We start from the raw sequence: 23,799 nt of genomic DNA, 5'->3' as shown, positions 1-23,799 counted from the left end.
ATTGTTTTCAAATGAGTCTTTAATTGGCTTTTATTTGTGCTTTGTAGCCCTCATTAGCCCTCTTATTGCCCTTGTTTTGTATGCGTATGTTGTATGCACTTTGGTCCACCCTGTGGTATAAAAATGTGCTTTATATTTGGATGAGTTAGACTCAGTTTGCAAATATATGACCACCTTTGAGTCACACCATTCCTATTAAAATGGCAATTATCACAGAATTTGACATAAAAACAACAACGTTGGTATTTTTCTTCTACAGTAAATGATTTATCTTCTACTGCAATCTACTTTATGTCAATAGTGTCAAGTCATTGCAGTGAACCCTACGTAACTTATGTGTTCACTGCAGTCTCTGGATTCACCAGTGGGCTGTGCACTTCACAACAAAATATCTCAGAGCTTTTACAAACCAAAGCCACTCACATACGAACATTTTTATTGTAGACTTTACTGCTGTAAACAAGTGCACATGCTTGACGTCACATCAAACAGTGATGCAAGTAGAACTGGCGAGAGGTATCTAAAATCAGATATAGTCACTATATATATGTATATAAATGTGTGTATATACATATATATACGTATATACAGTATATATACATGTTGCATAGTACATAGTGTTTGCAGAACTGTGGCGCAGAGGAAGGCTGGTAAATATACACCTCAGGAATGTGACGACTCTAAATCTTAATCCTCGGAATTTGTGAGGGCACAAAGCTGATTGTGCGACCTCAGGGTTGACTGCCTGATCTCCCCGCGGCTTACCGGGAAAACAGAGCATTCCCCGACATGTTTACACCGACACCCACTGCACGTGTGAGACTCACCGTCGTCTCGTCCAGTGCCAGGTGATGCGTGACAGGCAGCGATGCTGGCCGACGACATCTTTGCGAACAGAAATGATGTGACATTATTTGTATTCATTGGAAAACAGGCTCTGTCCAGCAATACTATCAGACCTGACGAAGGGAACGTTTGCTCAGGGGAGAGTGGGGAGGAGAAGCATCAAACTTCTAAACAAGCATATTTTGTGAGCGGCAGAATTCACTTGTGAGACGTATCGCGAGCTGCCTCTTTGCGTTTTCAACCTGTTTGCAGCCGTCTCACTTCTGCTGCCGTTGTCTCTGACTGCCCTGACATAAAGCAAATCACTTCCTGTGTGCAGTGTAGGAACAGTGCTGGGTGACACGAGATCTAACCAGAGAGAGAGGGAGATGGATCTGATAGGCTTAATCAGAGTTGTGTGAGCAATGGTTTGAATAGAACATAGAACATTATTTATTTTAACTGGAAGTTAAACCCTCTACCCCATCGACCCTCATGTGGAGGATGTAGGGTGAAAGGTTATAGGTCGCCCGTCCATCTCAGGGCCACAAGCATCCACTCTCACACTCACAGTCAATTTAGAGTGTCCTATTTAACCTAATTCCCAAATCTGCATGTTTTTGGACCGTGAGAGGAAACCGGAGAACCTGGAGAAACATGCAAACTCCATGCAGAAAGACCCAGTGGTTCCAACCGCGTCACAAACCCGGGTCTTCTTGCTGCAAAGGCAAGAGTGCTAACATCCCCAGAAGGTTTCATCGAAATCCTTTGCTCAAATCCTTTGTTATGCTGCCCAAAAACTGATAAATAGACAAACAGTCAAAAGCATAACCTCCTTGGCAGAGGAAACAAACAGCAACAACAAACTCATATTTTACCTTGAGGCAGAGAAATCTAAAAGGCTGAGTTTGGAGTTATTAATCTGTCTTCACCTCAAACCTCCCTCCCCCCCCCCACCCCCCGGCTGCGGTTGGAGTTATTAATCTGTCCTCACCTCAACCCTCCCTCCCCCCCCCCCACCCCCCGTGTTCTCTTGTTGCTGTCCCCCTCCTGGCTGGCATGTGTGTAGAATAGAAATGTGTGAGGCCTTTTGTCCCGTGGGTCTCTGCCCTCACACTGGACAAAAGGAGAGTGCAGAGAGCAGGTTTGTCTGTCCGCTCGGCCCCGAGATGCAACAGCAATTTTATCAAAAATAACTTCCTCAGAAGGGGTTTCATAAGATAATATCTACATGACGACACAAATCCGGCGTTGGGCGGGAGCATGAACCGGGATGAATTTTTCAATATTCCTATCAGAATAAATCTGCTTAGTCAGAACTAATGAATTTACAGCTGTTTACTGGAAACCACTTTTTCACTATGGACTCAATCTGAGCTGAGCAGGCTGAGACGACAGGACGCTGGCGGAGAGCACACAGGTACGCTTGGATTTTTATAGCTCCTCTGTTTCCAGAAAGCTTTACAAACGTGTGAGTCTCAACACACAGGAATGTGTTTTTTTGCAGTTTGTGTTTCAATAACAGTAGATAAAAGTTGATTCGCCTGCACTGTAGTTTTTTTTATTTTAACCCTTAGAACACAGAGCATTTCGGCTGCTTTTTTCCACTACCGTGTTAAAACGTACAGTATATACAGAGGCTATAATCATTTTCACCAACTATACAAACACACCTGAGCAAAAAGTACACATAATGTTTAAAATCCGATTGAAAGGAATTTGGAAATACATCACAGTTCAAAGTTCACTTGGCAAAAAGGTCTCTTGTGTGACTTAAAAATGCGATTTAAAAATGAATCATAACTTTGACTCAACACATAAGAAGATGATTTAAAGCCTGAATATGTGACCATAAGAATAACTTGGATAATGTGTAGAAACCTCATATGTAAATACAGATCCTGTGTAGCTCGAATAGATTTCATCTGCTTTTCCTGCAGTGTCCTGAGCGCTGGTATCTGCAGATCAACACACAGCAGAATGAAAGCAGCCGCAGAGGACGGAGACAAGATGGACAGCCGCCAGGCTCTGTGTGTCCCCAACCAGACGCCTCACAAACATCCCAGCATCTCCACTCTCAAAGTACCCAAACTATCACTACTCACCACCTCTCTCTTTCTCGTGTAAATGTGGCTTTATTTATTTATACGATGAAGTTCATTCTGTATGCACGTCGTCTTTTCCTTTCACCAGTGCTGCATGGATGAGGCAGTGACCTTTGACCCTGCATTGGATTAGCTGGTATAGATACAGGATAGGTAATTGCTGGAAAGGTTGATATAGTGTATGTAAAATATGTATGACAATAACCTTTTGCATTTAAGAGGGTTAATGCAATCCCCATTCAAAACAGTGTGGAGTGAGGTTGCCACAACACTGTTTATGCTCATGCACAGACATAATTGCCCCACTATATGTTTATATGGAACCACTTCCACATGTCACGAACGGAATATAAACATGTTATTCACGTTAAATGTCCACGAGAGAGAATTAGCTCATTTTGGATTAAACTCCCTTTCTCTACAATTTTCTCTCGGCTTTTAGCCAGCTGTATTTTAACGCGTGTTCCATGCAGACCCCGATTTGCTTGAGGCTTTTAAGATTATAGGCGGCAGTCAGCATTTCTGACCAACGGCTGCAGCATTATTGGGTGCCAGTGTTTCAATTTACCAAGTTTCCCACATCTCTGAAGACGTATCTCTTGATCATTTAAAATTTCAGACGCACAACTGTTTGTGAGAAATTGAAAATTCTTCTAAGAGTGGTCCTTTCCCTCAAAAGTTGGTGGAATCAAGCAAAGAGCAGATCTCCTCTTTTTCCCTTGTTTTCAAAGATGTCAGTATTTCCTACTCCAGTTATGCCACATTTTGTCAAACACTTTAGGCATCATCTGTGCGCTCAGATTTGCCTGATTGCAGCACTACACAGCAGACACCATCAGCAGCTGAATGGGACATTTCTTACAAAACACATCTTATCACGTCGACTGCGGCCAGACGTGCAAACGTGACCGCGCTGCACGGGTTCGGGAAAAAGTCAAGTTTACTGAGGCAGTGCGGGGGTAATCACGCAAAAAAGTCAAAAGAGGTTTAACACTTTAACACACAATAGAGAACATGAAAGCAGATTGATGGGACGTCTATCTACAATCTGTGAAAGTGTGGAGACTCGAGGAAAAAATAAAATCAGGGGATAATGAGAAACAGGTGAGAACATGTCCTTTGCACAGCAGCCATTTTGAGATGTAATAGCAGGAAAAGCACAGGTGTTATTGATCGAATGATGGCTCATAGAAGTTCATAAAAGTCCGAAGAGGTTGACAGTGAAGCGGCATGTACCCTTAAATTAAATTAAAGTTGAGCATTAAAAACAACACAGTATGTTTAATACTTTCCTAAAACATGCAGGATTACACTTCATGATTATGAAGCGAGTCATAAAGAAACTCTGGGGCGCCTCACAATCGCACACAGAGTAAAGCAAGCAAGTGGAGGAGGTGGGAAAGCTTAACAATTATGCTGTTGTAGCATGTGGTCACATGTCTGAGAACTGAAGTAGAACCATTGGTGCATTGACAATGTACTGGTCTGCTACCTTTACTTACATTTCCTCTCCATCTTTGTTTTCCAGTTGTTTATTGTGGCGCTGTCCTTCGCCTCTTTCTCCAAGGCCCTGGCAGGAACCTACATGAAGAGCTCCATTACTCAGATCGAGAGACGCTTTGACCTCTCCAGCACACACGTTGGACTCATAGATGGCAGTTTTGAGATGGGTACCACCACTGTTCATGTTTTCCCCTCCTGTATCACATTCACTTGTGTACCTGACAATAGTCTGAATAAGTACATTTGTCTTCTGCTCTCTTCGGTTCGCTCTCTTGGAGTTAGGCAACTTGTTATTCCTTGCCGTGGTCAGCCATTTTGGTGCAAAGCTGCATCGTCCAAGACTCATCGCCGCGGGCTGTTTCCTCATGGCTGTGGGCTCCTTACTCACCGGCCTGACTCACTTCTTCATGGGACGGTAAAATAACATCAAACACAAAACAACAAAAATCATCCACCTCAGTCAGATCACCACAGTGTTTTTTTTTTTAAACAGATATAAGTACAACACAGTCATCCAGGTTTTCCAGAATGACAGCGTGAACACCGCTGCCTGTGTCGATCCTCTGAAAACAATAGAGGAAGCACCTGACGTTCAGATGGATCCATCTTTAGAAGACAACAAAGGTAAGAGTGTGGGATTTCTCTGTGGATAAAGCACAGATCAGTCACAGTAACGGAACAGCTGCTTATTGAACAATCTAACGACACTACTCACTCAGTCACATATTTCTGTGCCATCTTGTATAGCAACAGCACAAATAAGCTATTAGGACTACAAAGAAATAAAAATCGAATCTTTCGAGAATAAAGTCGTCGCATAAACACTCGCATAATCCACACAGGACTGAGGCAGAAAAGGCTCCACTGTCGTGTATGTTTCTGCAACACTGTCAATCAAAAACTGGTTCCGCCTTTCAGACAGTTCCTCCAATCATCCGCCCACTGCTCCACTGACTCCCAGAGAAGCTGAGCTTCCCTGAAAGGAAGTGACATTTTTACATTTTAGGTGAAAGAAACATATTCAGTGCCAACCCATCTGTGTTAAACAGCTGATTCTGAACTCGTGACACGCTCTAATCGCGTTGTAGCGCAGGTTTAATATTTTTTTTGCAGTTTTACTGTTTTTTAACAGTAGCCCAAACATTACCTGATGCACATGGGTAAGAGAGCAGATGTCCTCCAATGTTTTACAATCTGCAGCCTGACCACTAAATGTCATTAATTCTTACACTCTGGACGGGAAAGTACAGTCTTGTTCTATGTTAGTCTGTAAATCCAAACTCATTGTTCCGTATTGAAGTCTTTACACATTATAGCGATTAGTGATTATCAAAGAATGACCTATCATACCACTGCCATCTCCGGAATTTCCCCACATCAACAGAGAGAGAGAGGGAACATAAACAAGGAGTCCATACTTGAACACGAAACCTGGATATAATCCACAGCAAATGAACAGCTTTCGTTCAGCAGTCCCTGGAATGCACTGATCCTGGTGTGACCTTTAAAGCCTCTCACCTCACTCGTGCACATGTATCTACGCCAAAGCTGCACAACTTGAGTGGGTGAAAAGTCAGTACTCCCCTACATCTGAACTCGCAGTCCTGAGAGAAGAAAAAAAATAAAATAGAAAATAACGTATTTATGATAATAATCTCCATTTTGAGCAAATGTTCCATTTATTTTTTACTATTTTGAGTATTATTCTCACTAACAACATATCATGCACATACATAATGCTATGAATTAGTCCTATTTAGCTATTATTGTTATTTCCTCGGTTGTATTCAAGAATCTCATGGTGTTGCATTGACACTGTGACAAATGTGTGTGTGCGTCACTGTGCAGTCTGTATGAGAGAGGCTGGTACCAACATGTGGATCTATGTGTTCCTGGGAAACGCCCTGCGAGGAATCGGAGAAACCCCAGTCACTCCTTTAGGCATCTCCTACATCGATGACTTTGCTAAACCTGAAAACTCACCGTTCTACATTGGTAAGGCCATATTGTTGGTTCGTGGGATTTAAAAACAAAACCTTTACTTCTTATTTACCGTTACCTCCTTATTTCTGGACTGCATCATATACAAATTGCTTATCTTGTGACTGTTTTATTATTGGCAGCTTGTCTCCAGACCATTTCTTTCTTGGGCCCCATGTTTGGTTTCCTCCTCGGCTCCTACTGTGCCAAACTCTATGTCGACATTGGATATGTTGATATGGGTGAGTGTGATGCTTTTGTATTGTGAGAAATGCAGAGCGCTGAAATCATTGTGTCTCCACTGATTTTTAAAGCAATTATACACTTATGGGTGGTTTATTCAGGTACTCCAGCTTCCTCCCACGGTCCAGTGGCGGTCCAGTGATGGTCCAGGTCAATTGGACACTCTAAATTGAGCGAGGGTTTGAATGTCAGAGTGAATGGTTTTGTCCTGTTTGCCCTGAGATGGACAGTGTCCGGAACATGTGGAAGATAAAGCAGTAGACATAGATAGAAGCAATAGCAATGTTACACAGCAAACCTGGCTGGAGCTTAATTCGACTCGAAATGAATTAAGCCGTTGTTTTGAAATAATAGCTGGGTGTCAAGAATTTTAACTTCCATTAAATAAATGGCAGATTTGCAGCAGACATACCAGGAAAATTCTCTTTTTTCTTTCATTCAGAAAGTGTGACCATCACCCCTAAAGATGCTCGCTGGGTCGGTGCCTGGTGGATGGGCTTCATGGTGTCCTCTGCTCTCCAGCTAATGTCCAGCATCCCATTTTTATTCCTGCCCCGCTCACTGCCGGCACAGGAGGAGGACAAGAACAAGCTGACGACAGCACCCAAAATCCAGGATGGGAGGAACAGTGGCCTCAACAACAACAACAACATCAGCCACAACCCTAAGTTGACAGACATTGCAAAAGGTATTCTTCATCTTCTTCATGACAGTAATGAAACCTGTTTCCGCCGCTGACGTTGCTGCGTTGACTCAATGTCCTCTCACAGGGTTTCTTCCATCACTGAAGCGCCTTTTGGGAACTCCTGTTTATTTCCTGCTCCTATGTGGCAGCATCCTGAAATTCAACTCCTTAATTGGCCTTTTCACCTTCAAAGCCAAATACATGGAGCAACAGTTTGGACAGTCTGCGTCCAGAGCTAACTTCCTCATAGGTAAAGACAAAAAGTTCTTTTGTGTGCCTGTACTTGTTGCTCCAAGTGAGATGCACTGCACATTTACACATGGTCAAACAAGAGCTGGGAAGATTAGATAGATGTCAAGTAATGGACAAAATGACCTGAGGAAGAACCCGCCACCACCCTCATTTATCATGTATAATATGTAGGTTATTACTATGGGTCATGTGGTAAAGGACACCTACATTTTATGCATGATTAACCACTAAAATTCTTCTGGTAACTTCTTTTAAAAACATGTAAAGCATTGTACAAAGATAGAACAATTTCCTATGACAATTATGGAATCCCAGATATAGGCTTTCAACAACCCAACCATTAGACTTATGTTTCCTAAACCTAGGCTAACCAAAGGTGAAAAATAAAATAAAAATACTAGGGATTGTAGTGTCTGCCCATAGTTTTTCTTTTCTGTATTTATTAGAGAAAATATCACAAACCAAAGTCTTTATTCCTCAAATAAATAAAGCACGTGTTCAGGAAAGTAAATGGGCATGTTAAACTTCATTTTATTTTGAAATTGCAGGGAAGCCTATGAGATAGATATTGTTTGGGAACCAAAATAAAAAAAGCTGATGCCTCTCATTGAGAATACAAAAAAAATTAAAAATGAATTAAGACAAGGCTTAGTGTCTGGTTATAATTAAATAAGTAAATGCATTTACACACAAGCCAGTATGAAAAAATAAGAGCACTTTCTATAATCAGCAGCGTTGGCGTCTCTTGGATAAAGTTTAAAATTTGGCATTAGGTTAGGGTTAGGGTGTCCCATGGACACACGTGTGCAAGACCTCGCACACTTAATCAAATTCAGAGCTCTTTGAGATTTTCTTCCAGGTGTCTTGAACCTGCCAGTGGTGGCAGTGGGGATCTTCCTCGGAGGGCTGCTGATGAAACGCTATAAACTGAGTGTGGTGTCTGGAGCTCAGCTCTCCTTTGCCACTTCCTTCACGGCGTACCTCCTCCTGCTGCTGCAGTTTGGCACCAAGTGTGACAACATTCCTGTGGCGGGGCTCACCATCTCATACAATGGGTCAGTGGTGAGGTGTGCATCTCAACGACGACAGCTTTGAAATAATACGCATGCGTATAAGTCATCTTTGCCCCGCAGGACGCAGAGTGTGTCGCACGACAGGGAAATGCTCTTCTCGGAGTGTAACACAGACTGCTCGTGTTCAGCAGAGGAGTGGGACCCTGTGTGCTCAGACAGTGGCATCACATACATCTCTCCATGTTTGGCTGGCTGCCTCAGCTCCAGTGGATATGGCAAAAACACAGTAGGGCGACACACAAGAACACACAAGCGTACACTGATGACTTTAAACCTGCTAATCAGACAGGAAGAGGAGGGATAAATGGTTATTTAATTACTAAGTATGTAGGTTTCATACAGTGCCACATTTACACAAACATTGTTTATGTGAGATGCTGTACATATAAAAGGTTTGTTCTAAGGCTGTGTGTGTGTGTGTGTGTGTTCGTCCTTCTTTACCAGGTCTTTCACAACTGCAGCTGCGTGTCTGCCTCCTACCCAGCAGGAAGCAGTTCATCAGTAAAGCTGGGACAGTGTCCTCACGCCAAAGACTGCGGCCGCAGTTTCACCTCCTACATGGCCGTGTCTGTCCTCAGCTCCTTCATCAACTCTCTTGGAATCACACCTGGCTACATGGTCATCATACGGTCTGTGCACCAAACATGCAAACACTGACAGTTGGACGACATTATTCTTTTTAAATGGGATTCAAACGATGTGGTGCAATTTTGTAATTACAGATGCATCGCGCCAGAGCTCAAATCCCTTGCGCTAGGTATTCAGACCCTGGTAACTAGGACTCTAGGTGAGTCCCAATCTTACTTTTTTGGATAAATGTCACATTTAATCTAGTTTGAGAGACTCTGACTGCCAATATAAAAAAATAAAAATACATCTATTACTCTTTACTCTAAAGTAAAGTAAAAAAAAAAAAGATGAATATTTCACCTGCTGTAAATAGTAAATAAAATGTAAGGCATTAAACACCAGTAACCACTATATTAAAATGAAGTGTCATACTAAAGTAAAATGATACATGACCGACTTAAAGGTTCAGTGTGTACAATTTAGCAACATCTGTTGGTGAAGTGGCAGGTTGCATCTTAATCTCCAGCCTTAACCTTTATGTTCCAAGCATGTAGGATAATCTATAGTAGACATTAAAACTCATTTTGTCCATTAAAAACATGGTGGACAAACATGACAGCCTCTATAGACAAGACCCGGCCCTTTTGTGAAGATAAAGGCCTCATTCGGTGGTAATGAAAACAGCGATTCTTGCATAGGTAACTGTACTGCACACACACACACACACACACACACACACACACACACACACACAAATCTGTATAATTATTTAATTTTCCATCTTTACCACACAGGAAAAAAATCACCTAAATCTTACGCACTGAACCTTCATCCTGATTCCTTTTTCCTTTGTTGTCAAAGACAAGATTTTGTCACTTTTTTTACTTAAGTAAAAGTCTTAAAGTCAAGACTAGAAAATCTCTATATAAATACAGACCAATACCAACTCTGATTTTATTTGGTAGTAACGAGTAACAAAGACAGTTGGAGGAAATGGAGTAAAAGTAGCTAGTTACAGATATGTGAATGTTAAAACTTAGGTACAGTAACAAAGCATTTGTCCTTGTTTTATTACAACACTGCGATTTCTTTTTTGAGCAGTTTTAATCTGTGTCCGCAGGTGGGATTCCTGCACCAGTGTATTTCGGGGCTCTGATTGATTCAACTTGCCTGAAGTGGTCATTCAAGAAGTGTGGAGGCAGAGGCGCATGTCGCATTTATGACTCAGATATGTACAGGTATGTCACATGCTGCACACATGGAAATAGTGAATATGTGAATGTTAAAATGTTGATCATCCTTTCTGTCCATCTTTTGTCTCTATTTTTAGAATAATCTTCCTGGGTCTGATCACTTGCCTCAGTGGTTCGTCGTATTTATTCATCATTGCCGTCATCCTCCTCCTCAAAAGACAGTTTCGTAAGCTAGAGCAGGGAACGGCGACGCGGCAATCAAAAGCGTCAAAGGAAATTGAACTTGAGACCCCATCAAACCCCACTGAGGACCAACCCGGTGCTCCTAAAACTCCCAGACTGCCTCACACACCAAGAGTGTGGGTAACAATGGCAACTAAAGTGGAGGAGGAGGCAACACACACAAATAGCACACAGGAGGAGCAGCACTCTGAATGCCTGACCACTGTTGTGCTCTCCCCTCCTCCTGCTGATGGAGCAGCGTTGGAGTTGCATGGACCAAACCAAGAGGAGGAGGAGGAAGAGAAGAAAGATGAGACAAATGTTGAAAAGGAGAACGGAGAAGAGACGGAGTTAGTCAAAGAAACACCACACAGCAAAAAGACTTATGATGCAGAAAACTAACATGTCAAAAAAGGACCATCCATGGTTTCAGAGGCACTGATTTTTTTGCTTTGGACTATGACAAACTCTATTCTTAGAACAATAATGACACACACCTGGAGTCAAAGTAGAAAGTGTTTTCCACACTTACTACTAAACAATTCAAATGGCCGTCTCCTCCGTGTGTAACTGCATTGTGTATCATCTGCATGAGATGCTCAGACTAAATGAGAGCTATAATGTAAATGTTTTAATGCTATGGACACAAACATGTTTATATTCTCCCCAAAAGTAAAAAAAAAGAATGAGAATACTTCAAATGTACAGTGTATTATTATTACTTAAAGCTGCAGTCATTGATTTTTGGGCCACTCGGAATGAGCACAACATGCTGTCAGTACAATACAGCACATCATAATGTCGAGGAGCAAAGAGTGGTTTCCCACAACTTAAATCTATTTATACTCGTGCGTCTTGGTACAAGTTGTTGGTCCAACTACAAATGAATAAGTTAAAAGGTGACGTAAAGCTCCATAAAATGAACAGGAAGAGTAGAGTAAAGTAAAATTCCCAGTGTGTTTATATGAACAACCTCTTCCATGTTACACATGGTCCTTTTATCTGCTGTGTTTTTGTGAAACTGTTGATACAAGTGGACAGAGTTGAAAAAATGCCAGTGCATACCTAGCATTTTTTAGACTGTTTTTGCACATTCAGAGGTAAATACTCAAAACATTCAGAGATAAATACTCAATACTCAAAAATCTTTATTGTGAATATGTTTTATACTGTTCAAAATTCAAAATTTAACGTATACACATACATACACACTGTAAATGAAACAAACCATCAACCTTAATGACCAAATGAGCGGTTGACTTGCATGCAAATTAAAAAACCATCCGACATCTCCCTTCCCTGTAGGTCTTGGGGATGTCATGTCTTTATGTGTGCACCTGTGGGTGTGTACTGGGCCACAAACACATTATTAACATGCATGAGTGCTCCTCTCTCCTCATTCAACCCAGATGTCTGTGCTGTGGACGGGTTTCGTGGACACATTTTCTTCTGTGAACCCCCACTGGTGCAGATGCTCTCAAATATGAGCAGTCATCAGAGGCCACAATACCATTACCTTTACGGGCACTGGCAACTTATCTACTAATCATTCCCGGCATGTGACATTTGATCCATTATATGTCCAGTGCACGGGGGAATGACAATAAAACCATATTAATTTTGTGTATTGGACCTCTCAGCAGCACTGAATGTGAAAATGTGTACAGCAGCTAAATTACTGGAAGGGCAGGAAGCAGTCTATGAGCACTTTCTTCAGCCATACTGTATATTAAAACAGAGATAAACCAGTTTTAAGTCATTCTGATCAAAACTATATCGCCGTATCATTGTACTGTAGATGCTGCAGATGCTGCTTTTTGTGCGAAGCTTTCAGGGAGGTGCTGATCGGACCTCTGTGGGTTTGGGGGTGCGACGTGTCCATTAGAACTACTCTGTGGTGAGAAACCACCTGCACTTACTGTGACGGCAATTCCCCCGTCCACACAGATCATCAGCCAGAATCATCGTCACCACATTAAGAATCGTGCATTGTGATGGTGATGATGAAAGTGGTGGTCGTAGTTATCAATTTCATTTTTACAGCATGGTTTGTGTGTTTCTTTCCATACATTTCTATAGGAAATACATTTTTATGAGCACTTCCCTAAGTGACAGCCACTGCACCAGGAGGATTAGCAGCTCATTTTCTATTCAGTCCAAACAAGTGCAGCTTCTATTGAAAACACATCCGTTTGAATTCTTCTGGAATTCTCGAGTTTCCAGAAGAAATGGGATTATTCCTTATGGGAGCGTCCTTGTTTTGCCACTGATTGAAAGGCCACTGATTACCCTGCCATAACTAACTGTTCAGCCATTTGCAGATTCAATTCTTTTAGTTGTTGTTAGATAACAGCAGCCCAGATTAAGCACAGATTAAGCAGATCTACGTGAGATTTTTTGATGACCTGTCAGTTCTAAGGCAAAACTCCTTCTCCTTGTATCTCAGTTTTTGTTTGCTACTAACTCCAAAGGGAAAATGATCCAAACCAATCATAATAATGGCAGCAACAGTGAACTAGGTGATCATTTTGTGTGTCTTTGTTCTGCCAACTCTTACATTGCACAACCCATTGTTGACGGACATATTGATAAGCAGCTTTGACACAGAAAATGCGTTTAGAAATTTCTCAGGAAACATAAATTTAAAGTCATTTGTGGCATGCACTAATTCAGGTTAATCTCATGTTTTACCATTACTTCATTACTTTCTCAGTTGTTTATGACATGTCCCATCAAAAATAATGAGACACCATGCATTATTAATGATAATTCATCTTCAATTTATTATTCATCATCGATGAAGCCCAGTGGGAGGCTTACGAGGCCAAAGTTTGATGACCTAAAATTTCATTAGTCTCCAGGTAAAAGAGGGAAGAGAGCTTTTCACGTTGACAGTCTTCCGCTCCCCAGTGTGGGTTTATGGTGGGTCACTGATGACGAACGACGGTGACGTACAAATATGTGTGTACGTGTGTGTGAGTAAGTCATGTCAAAGTTTGCATTATTGCGTGATCAGGTTAAAGCGTGCACATTATGGTAAAGTTGAGGGTGTGTATGACATACGGTGTATAAGACTCTTCAGGTCTTCCTTACACCATCCCTTTTCATTCTGTGTAAATGAAAATGCACGGCTATATTTGGAGAGAGCTGATGTCACAAGTGGTTTGAGCAGAGAGCCTATAACTGTTGCAGTCGTTTGGTGTGACAGACAAACCCTGGACTGCTCCCGCGACAGACTGGGATCTGCTGGCTGCAAAACAAAATATAAAGTAAGTGCACTTTCACTTAAAGGCTTTGGTCTTTGGTGTGCTCAGAGCACCAGCGTCTAAATCTTACATTTACTTTAATGGGAGGGTACAAAAAGGGAGCAGCAAAAAAGTACACATGTTTTGTTAGGATATCTACAGCTTCGCCTTTTCTTCTGTCTCATGTTGTGAGTTAATAAATAACACAAGGGACTTCTGTATCCCTTTTTTAACTTCAAGATCCAGAAGTGCCATACAGCATGTCAGTATGTGTCAATGTTCTCTGTTTATTATAATAATAATAATAATAATAATGACTTAATATCTTTGCATTTTGGACTGATGTGCAGTCAAAACAAGCAGTGACATCACTACTGATTCTTTGAACTTCTCTTTTATTGAAGTTATTTTCTGACATTTTACAGACTGATATTTTCACATTGATGATGATGGGCTACAACATTTCTAATAATATTTAATTGATGCCGCTAGACAAAATAAACATTTGTGGCATCAGCCGATTAAGTTCTGTCGTTCGGTGGAAATGAGGCTGTAGATTAGTGAAAATGACATAGATTTGACAATAGTGATTTTCAATGTTTGTACTTCTTAGATTATCTATTGATTATGTACCAATTATTCATAAAACTGTTAAATCTTTGTGCTGCTGTTTTTCAAACAAGGATTACTGAAAAAGTCTGACTAAAAATGATTTTATTAACTCTTTTGCCTGATCAGTCATCTCTAACAATACAATGCATTTACTGTGTTCTTCCAGCTATACTCACCCTTCACTATGTACCACCTGAGGTTGCCTGTGCTTCTGCTCATGCTGCTCGTTTTGCTGCGCTGTGTCACCGCCGCGCCACACTACAGGTAAATAACTGCGAGATCAAATCAAACGCAAGCCAAAAACAAGTTATTGTGAGAATGTTGTTAGAACAGTGAGGTAAGCAATAGTTAACATGAGGTTAACCTGCAGACAAGCAGCTGGTTATCGAGGAAATTGTGTGATTAGAGAGTCTGCTCTAAGTGAGGAGCACCAGGGCAATGTTGTATAACTTGACTGTGGGAAAGTACTTCATTGTTCATCTCAGATGGAGCAAAATTGCCACTTTTCCCACTCATACTTTGGACTGGTGGATGTTTTGAAGAGGCTATCATCAGCTTTCAGTGTGAAATGGTTTGACCCTTCCCCCCCCCTTCTGTGATTCAGGTACTTCAGTCCCAGCTCATCCAGTGAGCAGGAAAGTGCTCTCCCAGACAGCGAGGGCTGGTTGCCTCCTGCGCTAATCTCAAACCCATTCCTCGGCCTTATGGGTACACAGCCACAAAGAGGACTCACAGCTATGAACAGGTAACAGCAATGACTGTAATGAAGAGGGTCTTGGCCAAGACAGGCACATTCAACAGGGTGACAGACTGATGTTCACCAGCATTCAGCAAAAAGATTTTGGGCAGTGAGATCAATTTAAAACACTGACAGTCAGATTCACACGACTCTAAGTTCATTTAGAAACATTCATTTTGTGAGACAAGTTCTTTAAGATTCTTTTGTTTTTATGAATGTGTTGTCTTCTAGCCACCACATAGAAAAGAGGAAGTGCAACACAGCCACCTGCGTCACCCAGAGGTTAGCAGACTTCTTGGTTCGCTCCAGTAATACCATCGGAACGGTCTACGCGCCGACCAACGTGGGATCAGCCACTTATGGCAAGAGGAACCTACTGGAGCCTCCCATCTATCTGCCTCTTTAGTGCCAAAAGTGGACTTCACCCAACTCTCTGATGAGATAACCAGTCATCTTATATTACAAAGATTGTAGAATGGCATTAATGATTGATGGCATATATGGTGATAATGAACAGTATCATGTTCTTCTTTATTTTATACTTTAAGAAACAGTGCCTTTAATTTAAACTATCAAAGTCAATGTATATTTATTTTAAAAGTGTGTGTGTGTTGTGGCTTTATTGGTGATGTACCACACTGGCATGTTGTGAATATATATACATATGAAAAAAACACCATAAATACAATAAATAAAATAAAGCAAATGTAAAGCCATATTAAATGATGAAATTTACTGTTGTTTTGATAATAAAAATACATATTTAAAAAAACTGAATGTGTATCAAGTCTCATTATTGACAGTTTTGAGCTTAGAGATGTATTTTGTAAGTTGAATCTTATGTAAAATGTCCATTAACACAGTTATTGGTATTTTAATTTGGAATATACATTAGTAGTTAAAATGACTTGCCATCATGTTTTCATATACACATCTTCCCCACCAACTTATAGTTAAATGTTTCTTCCTCTGCTTTCCTCGCTTTAAGACTGCAAAGACAGCGTCTTCCTAAAATGTATTTAAATGTTTCTCTATAACATTACATAATACTTAATATGCTTATGTAGTGTGAGAGGAAATATTAAATAAAAATCTGCTTCATCTGGATGGTGTGAATGATGCACAGAAACACAATATATCAGATGTCCAGCTCCCATTCAGCCCACATCAGTAAAAAATATGAGAATATAATGTATATAATGTTGTAAGAAAAACAATTTGGCAAACAGTGTCATGCTCATGTAGCATTCATTACTCAAAATTAAAAGCTGATTGAGAAAACAGTTTTACATTTTTATTGTATTTGCCCAGATTTGATTGATATATATTGCTTTTAATGTTTTTTGTGTTAATGTTGTGTAAAGATTCACCAGAACATGTTCTCATCTATCGATCTTTTGCAAACACTGTTTGCCTCGTTTCTGATTTCTAATGTTATGACAAAAATATTATTGGAGCATCGTTTTCCATATGTTGATCTCCTGCCGTTCATAATAATGTGATGAAAACAGAGAGGAGAAGAATGACGCACGTCATTAACCTGTTTTTGAAGTGACCCAATCATCTCAGACACTGATATCAATACTCCCATGCATGGTTAACACCGGCATAAAAGGTTTTCAAAAATAGAACAAGTGCCAGCTTTTGCTGATGATTCCAGAAACAATGCAGCCATTATCTGCTGAACACCCTGACAGGGGATTGGGATCATGTCAAGATCTGTCGCCTGTGTGATGTAAAATCACAAATGGCCTTGGTACTTCAGCTGTTATTGGGTGGCGAGTTGTTTATCACTGCAGTAATGACGGCTGATGCATGTTTTGATGGAATTTTGGGTCTGATTCTTGACCCGGTGGCTGCGTTCAACTCTGACATTAAAGGTACAATTGTGATCCAAATATAAACAAGGGGTCAAACAAAATTCAGAAAGGAGGACTGACCTGCTCTAACCACTAAACTGATTTACAGTGCATTTGATGTAGGGAGTAAAGGCTCCATTAATACTGCACACACTTCAATCTACAGATGTACTGACTCTCTCTATATTACATGATTTAATATTCTATTCAACATGTAAAAACTATGCACATGCATTCATTTGGCCAAGAGGTTTGGGCATTTATTGTAGTTGTGAGGTAGACCTACATTAAATGATTAATGTACACAATGTGCCCTTTGCACAGCAGCCTTTTTTTATTGAACACTTCAATCTTTCATAAAGTGAAGTTAACTATTCTCACTTGTTTGTAAAGAGAATAGGCGTCAAAATAAAACAGTAACCACACTGCTCTACGCAAACATACTTAAGCGCGCCTCGCTTGGTGTGTCCCCTGCTGTTTGCCGTAGTTTATTGTAAACACGGAAGTCTTACTTCACTCCTCATGTGCTGATGGCATATTTTGCCAACTATCTATCTTCTGAAGTATTTTAAAGCGTTTCGAGACTCAACATTAACAACCCCGTGTTCATCAGCGTGTCTCTGCTTACTGGAAAATACACCGCGTTATTCAGCAAACGTATTTTTGCTGTTGGGAAATGCAATGCAGCTACTGTTAGCAAGACAGCCTGTTAGCTTAGCTTTGTGACATGGCAGCTAAAGCAGAGAAAACGTTTACTTTTTTGGTCGTGGGAGGTGGAATCGCGGGTGTGACATGTGTCGAACAGGTAAAAATGAAGTGATATGGAACATATTAGCTCTCTACTCTGACGAAATATTTTTATTAACTTATTGTATATACAGAGGCTTCACTCCTGCAATGAATGTTGCTACTTAAAACAGAATACACAATCTTTGTTGACAGCTGTCATTCCAGATCCCGTCAGCTGAGGTGGCTCTGATTACAGCAGGTCCCCACATCAAGGCAGTGACCAACTATAAACAGGTGAGGAGGAGGATGATGATGATGAAAACTACATACAGTTAATGTTTGAAAGTGACACATGGGGGAAGCATAACTTGATTTAGTTTTACTGGACATGACGTCCACACATATAATGTGTGATCGTTTTACCAAGTTGGTTTAAAAAGAGTGGCAGGAACTGAAAGCTTCTTTTTCCTTTCTCTTTCCGTAAAGGTGTCAAAGACTCTGGAAGAGTTTGACGTCGAGGAGCGACCGTCCAGTGTTTTGGAGGAGAAATTCCCCAACCTTACTGTTATTCACTCTGCTGTCAAATCCCTTCACACGCAGTCACATGTAAGTAGGTGTTTTGCAGAAAGCTGTATCATTAAAAAAAAACTTTTTATCTTGCAAATATGTGACTCTGGTTTGTTTGCTCAATTTTATCAAATCATCAATTGTAGTCTATAATTGTATCATATAATCAACTGTATTTATGTTGTTATGATGCAGTGTGCTACATTTTAAATGGAGCTGCTATTCCAAAGATTAACTGTATTAAATCATGTTTGAAAATATGACCTTGCCAAAGATCTCATCACAGGCTTCTTGGAGACCTTATCTGCTTTATCTGTCTTCTACTGCCACCCTGTGGACATATGCTGTAATGACATGTTCTCATTACAACATGTGGTCTAATGAACCAAGATTAAGAAAACAGCTATTAAAACTAGGTTATGCAGGTAATCACTATCTCCCTTCAATTTCTTTTTTCAACTCTTCTCAGTCTGTGGAAACTGCAGACGGACGGGTTTTTGGTTATGAGAAGCTGTGTATCTGCAGTGGAGGGAGACCTAAGCTCCTAACTCAGGACAACCCTTATGTCCTGGGGATACGAGACACAGACAGTGCTCAGGTATGGCCACATTCCTCTGGTTGTTTGTGCTGTTTGTGACAGAACTGAAAGTGCTTTCATGCAGTAGTAAGAAACCATTTCTGTAGTGAATGATATTCTGTTTAGCATTATTGTAGTGGTCTTCATTAGTCAGAGAGGTGTCTTATTTATTTCATATACCACATGTACAGTAGGTAAATATAAAGGCAAAAAAGACTAGATATACAGATTAGTACAGTAAATATTTTTGTTGATAAACAGGCTAAAACTAAAAATTTGTACCAAATGTTGTGACCACAAGGTGTATGTGTGACAAAAGATAGGTGGAAATGCTTTTAAGGGCCTTATCTTATATGAAATAAAAATAATACAAATAATAAAAATAATCTTTTTCCTTTTCCTGTTACCAACTTTACATAACTGCAGGCTGTCGGGTAACATTTTTACAAACAAAATCCAAAGTATATACTGAAAATATAACCTTCAAATCTGAGTGTGTTTTAAGGTTCTGTATTGATGCTTACTAGGTTTCTTGTGCTTGTGTTTCAGGAGTTCCAAAAGTTGTTATCAAAAGCAAAGAGAATTGTTGTTGTTGGAAATGGTGGCATTGCCTTGGAACTCGTGTGAGTAGCCAGAAGATACATTTTTCAATATTCAAGCATTTTTCATCTGATATATTAAAGTCCAAATCATGCACCAGAATACTCAGAAGTCAGTGTTAATAAATGTGTTTTGTGCAGATATGAGGTGGAAGGCTGCGAGGTGATCTGGGCTGTGAAGGACAAGGCCATAGGAAATACATTTTTTGATGCAGGAGCGGCTCAGTTTCTCATTCCATCCCTTGAGGCAGGCAAACCAGAGAAAGCTTTTCCCTGCAAGAGGCCGCGCTACACCACAGAGGAGCCAGCAGGTGGAGCATTACAGACCTTCACTGCAGGTTGTCACCTCTTAGTTTATCTCTTCTTTTTTATGCTGCAGTGGAGTGTTAGTACGTTGTGTGCTCGAACTCTAAAACACTCTTCACTCATGTATAATTCTCAGATGGACATTTGCGAGGGAAAAGTACTGGTCCTCCAGAACCTGGCAGTGCTCTTGGCCCAGATTGGCATGAAGGAATAGCTCTCAGAGGAGCAGAACAAGTGAGATGGGAATGTGTGTGTCAAACTAGTGTCCATCTTGACCTCTTCTGTTTGTTGTTCTAAAGTGTTTCCTTTATGCTGATGTGTGCTCAGGTGTCCCGCAAAGTTTCAGTGGAATACCAGTGTGAGGTGGAAAAGATTTTTACCTCTGAGGAGCTGCTCAATTCCCAACAGCAAACACTCACACCTGAGAACAGTGAGAACTAGATTTTCTGCTCAAACTTGTTTTCTGTTTTTTTTTACCTCCACCTTTTCAGCCCTGTGTCTGTCTTTCTTCTCAGATGGGTCCTGGCCAGTTTATGTCCAGCTGACCAATGGCAAGACATTTGGCTGTGATTTTGTTGTCAGTGCCACCGGTGTCGTGCCAAACACTGAGCCATTTCTCCAAGGCAATAAAGTACGTAGGCTCATCCACATGCAAAAAGAATGATAGCTGTAAGCCTGCCACTGCCAGCAGCGTAAGCTAATTCTGGGAACATAGTTATTTTGAAGATGCTAGTCATGATCACATGTCTGACCAGCAGGCTTTTAGATGTGTTGGTGCTATTTGTTTAATCTGCTGATTATATTCTCAATTTCCACAAAGGTCTTTGACGTCTTTAAATAAGGAACAAATCATCCAGAAAATATCCAGATTTAAGTAGATGTAATTGGGGAACTACTTATTAAAAAAACAACTGATTATTCCATCATAAAAAGAGTTGGCAATTCATTTGGAATTGATTCATAATTTATTCACTGATTAATGTGTGCAGCCCTAGTAAACATAATCATATCATAATACTTTTTTTGTTGTAAGTTTGCAATTGCAGATGATGCCGGGCTGCAGGTAAATGACTACATGATGACATCAGAGCCAAATGTCTATGCTGCCGGAGATGTTTGCACAGCTGGCTGGGAACACAGTGAACTCTGGCAGCAGGTAAACCAGAGTTCTTACATAATGTTTCTCTTCTGAAACAACAACAGCCTTCATAATTGCTCACATTGACGACATTTTTTTTTTTAAAGAAGCTGCAGTTCTCATACACTGCCCACAACATTTTAATGCTATTTCATTAGCTTTTAATAAAAGTAGAGCTTCACAAATGAGTTTTCAAAAGCTACTAGACTAAATATATCACAAATGCATTCCCTTTAAACATTGTACTTGATTTTTTGATAGCATATGCATATGCCCGCACACACACTCACACCAGTGACGTTTGCTGGTCCTTCCCTGGAAGTGATGATTTTGCCGCATTTGTCCAATCACCGTCAAACTCACGGCAGTGAAAAAAAACTATTTTGTGCCATCCCATATAAAACAGTTGAAGCTGACCTTCACGTGGTTAAAATCATCTAAGATGATTCTTTATCCGTGATAAACAGCTCATTCTAAACGGACCAGTGACACGCTCTGATCGTGTTCTAGCACAGGTTTAGTATTGAAATGTAAATACAACACAGTACATACCATAAACTATATCATACATTGTAAGTGATTTTGTTCTGTAAAAAACGATACTGTGTGTACAATCATGAGAGACTAAAAATGCATTCATCATCATTTATTTCCTTTCCTATATCTTGAAATAAATCGGAATCATGTGTGTTGTGTCGTGTGTAGATGCGTTTGTGGACTCAGGCCCGTCAGATGGGCTGGTACGCTGGCCGCTGCATGGCTGCACATGTCCTGTCAGAACCAATAGAACTGGACTTCTGCTTCGAGCTCTTCTCACACATTACAAAATTCTTCAACTACAAGGTACATGGCATTGTAACTGACATGTTAATCATCCACTATGTAAATGACTGACCACCATATTTTCATGAGTCTTCAAGGTCATTTCACAGTGGTACATATTGTTTTCTGGGCTTACTCAACACTGTCTTCTGGTCATTCCACAGGTGGTCCTGCTGGGAAAGTTTAATGGGCAGGGGCTTGGCACTGACCATGAGCTCCTGGTGCGCTGCACCAAAGGCCAGGAGTATGTCAAGGTGATACTGAGTAGTAATAAATATATCAATCATATCATTTCAAGGTGTTGAATCTCCCTGTCGTGATATGTATTGTTCATTTGGTCAGGGTAATTTGTCCTCTTTTAAAAGTGGGTCCTCTTATAAAAGGTTTGGGAAACACTGCTCTCTCGAGCCAGCGTTGGTAATTTGTTGCATTTGGGAAGAGAACGTTTCACCAGCTGGGGTAATTCCCAATTCTAATTAAGTTCACTTTCAATTCCCCACTGGTTACTTTAGGTTTTGTGTTCCAGGTTGTCCTCCGTGGAGGAAGGATGGTGGGTGCCGTGCTGATCGGTGAGACAGACCTGGAGGAGACCTTTGAGAACCTTATCCTTAACCAGATGGATCTGACCCCGTATGGAGAGGAGCTACTCAACCCTGACGTGGATATAGAGGACTATTTTGACTGAGTACCAGGACTATGGTTGAGACTGGAGAATACTGAACACTTCATTCCATCAGTCAGGCACTGATGAACATATCATGCCTTAGAAATATATAAAGTAAATTGGAGGATTTCAGCATTCTATAATTGCTGTTATGGCAATGAAAGGAAGATAAGGAGAGATTACTAATGCACCTGTAAATTTAAAAACTACATTTGTATTTATTTATTTTCAAAAACAGGTACTTTATACTTGACTGAGAACCATTCAACAGTATGAAACAGTGGCCTGAATATGAAATACAATAAGACTCTTTTAAAATGTCCCTCTGTTTTGATAGGTGAACACTTCTCTGTAGAAGAATGGGGTATGGTCAACAATACTCGCTTGTAAAAAAAATAAAAAAAGAGAGACAATCCTGTTGCTATGTTTTCTCAGTGACTCTTGCTCAAATTACAACCTAAACGGCATTTACGACTCCTCCTGTGTCTCAGGAGATATTATAACAATAGACATTGTCAAGCTCACATAATACTGTCTATTTTAACAAAGATAGGTTGCTCTTGGGGATGCTATTATTTAGAAATCCACTTTTGTCAGGACAGGAAACATAAGAAGTGGATAGAGATTTCTACACAAGATTCAAGTCACTGAAAGAAGCCAATCCCTGTTTCGACTTAAAGGTTTTTTGTTTTACATATTTGTGGTTTTTGGGCCAGTTTTTCACCTACAGGGGCCTGATCACACTGATGCAGCTGCTCAAGTTGCCTGGTAAATGCTACAGCAACATTTGTGGAGAAGCAAGTACTATTAAAATGAAAGATAGCAACACTATCTTATAGCAGCAATAAAATAAACCCCTATAACAAATGCAGTATGTGCAGACAGTCCCCTCTTCTTTTGTCTTGTGTAGGAATTTAAGTAATGGCAAAAACCCTATTAAATGGACCTTAAAGACTGTCAGGAGTAAGAAGGGCAATAATTGTAAATTAAAAAGGCCTTTTCCCCCTGTGTAAGATGACACTTTCCATTGAGCTGCAGCAGTGGCCAGCCAGAAATGTATGTTGTGCTGATTGCACTGGGCAGCAATTCCCTCTGTGTGTATTTGTTGCCTCGTTACGACCTTTTCTGGCATAAACATTGACCTCGTCAGGACCAGTAATCCTCATGACGACCACAACCTGGTTCTTATGAGGCAGATCCTAATTTCTCAGGAACTGGTGTAGGGCAAATATTTTAATTGTGGTTTGGTTAGGCATTAACTGGTTCTTGATAGGTTGTCCAACTGAATGGA

General features: G+C 40.5%; 3 protein-coding genes across 7 annotated transcripts; all 3 read left to right on the top strand.

The window, feature by feature from the left end:
• The first annotated feature begins 1,938 nt into the window (after positions 1-1,938).
• On the top strand, positions 1,939-11,318 carry LOC122765826 (solute carrier organic anion transporter family member 1C1-like). 3 transcript variants are annotated; one of them, XM_044020262.1, is made up of 15 exons: positions 1,939-2,245; positions 2,766-2,907; positions 4,459-4,600; positions 4,716-4,848; positions 4,927-5,057; positions 6,282-6,428; positions 6,557-6,655; positions 7,099-7,344; positions 7,427-7,591; positions 8,453-8,648; positions 8,727-8,892; positions 9,111-9,295; positions 9,389-9,453; positions 10,357-10,474; positions 10,567-11,318. In XM_044020262.1, the coding sequence occupies exons 2-15, from the start codon at positions 2,806-2,808 to the stop codon at positions 11,051-11,053; spliced, it is 2,382 nt and encodes a 793-aa protein (XP_043876197.1). In that variant the 5' UTR covers positions 1,939-2,245; positions 2,766-2,805; the 3' UTR covers positions 11,054-11,318. The 3 variants fall into 3 exon arrangements, with proteins under 3 accessions (XP_043876197.1, XP_043876199.1, XP_043876198.1); XM_044020264.1 differs by lacking the exon at positions 1,939-2,245 and having other exon boundaries at positions 2,769-2,948; XM_044020263.1 differs by lacking the exons at positions 1,939-2,245; positions 2,766-2,907 and having other exon boundaries at positions 4,511-4,600; positions 4,712-4,848.
• A 2,549-nt stretch (positions 11,319-13,867) lies between these two features.
• On the top strand, positions 13,868-15,973 carry LOC122767114 (islet amyloid polypeptide). The gene is made up of 4 exons (XM_044022473.1): positions 13,868-13,920; positions 14,675-14,772; positions 15,113-15,253; positions 15,479-15,973. Exons 2-4 carry the CDS (start codon positions 14,693-14,695, stop codon positions 15,651-15,653), a joined length of 396 nt encoding a protein of 131 aa, XP_043878408.1. The 5' UTR covers positions 13,868-13,920; positions 14,675-14,692; the 3' UTR covers positions 15,654-15,973.
• A 1,622-nt stretch (positions 15,974-17,595) lies between these two features.
• pyroxd1 (pyridine nucleotide-disulphide oxidoreductase domain 1) lies at positions 17,596-22,923 on the top strand. 3 transcript variants are annotated; one of them, XM_044020225.1, is made up of 13 exons: positions 17,596-17,911; positions 18,061-18,129; positions 18,322-18,441; positions 18,872-19,000; positions 19,529-19,602; positions 19,720-19,916; positions 20,021-20,118; positions 20,212-20,314; positions 20,376-20,515; positions 20,918-21,040; positions 21,728-21,865; positions 22,009-22,098; positions 22,371-22,923. In XM_044020225.1, the coding sequence occupies exons 1-13, from the start codon at positions 17,834-17,836 to the stop codon at positions 22,527-22,529; spliced, it is 1,518 nt and encodes a 505-aa protein (XP_043876160.1). In that variant the 5' UTR covers positions 17,596-17,833; the 3' UTR covers positions 22,530-22,923. The 3 variants fall into 3 exon arrangements, with proteins under 3 accessions (XP_043876160.1, XP_043876161.1, XP_043876159.1); XM_044020226.1 differs by having other exon boundaries at positions 18,049-18,129; positions 20,400-20,515; XM_044020224.1 differs by having other exon boundaries at positions 18,049-18,129.
• The last annotated feature ends 876 nt before the right edge of the window (positions 22,924-23,799 follow it).

Source organism: Solea senegalensis, linkage group LG3 (genome assembly GCF_019176455.1).
Source record: "Solea senegalensis isolate Sse05_10M linkage group LG3, IFAPA_SoseM_1, whole genome shotgun sequence".
In the NCBI taxonomy this organism is placed as follows: domain Eukaryota; kingdom Metazoa; phylum Chordata; class Actinopteri; order Pleuronectiformes; family Soleidae; genus Solea; species Solea senegalensis.
This window is presented reverse-complemented; position numbering and strand designations above follow the sequence as displayed.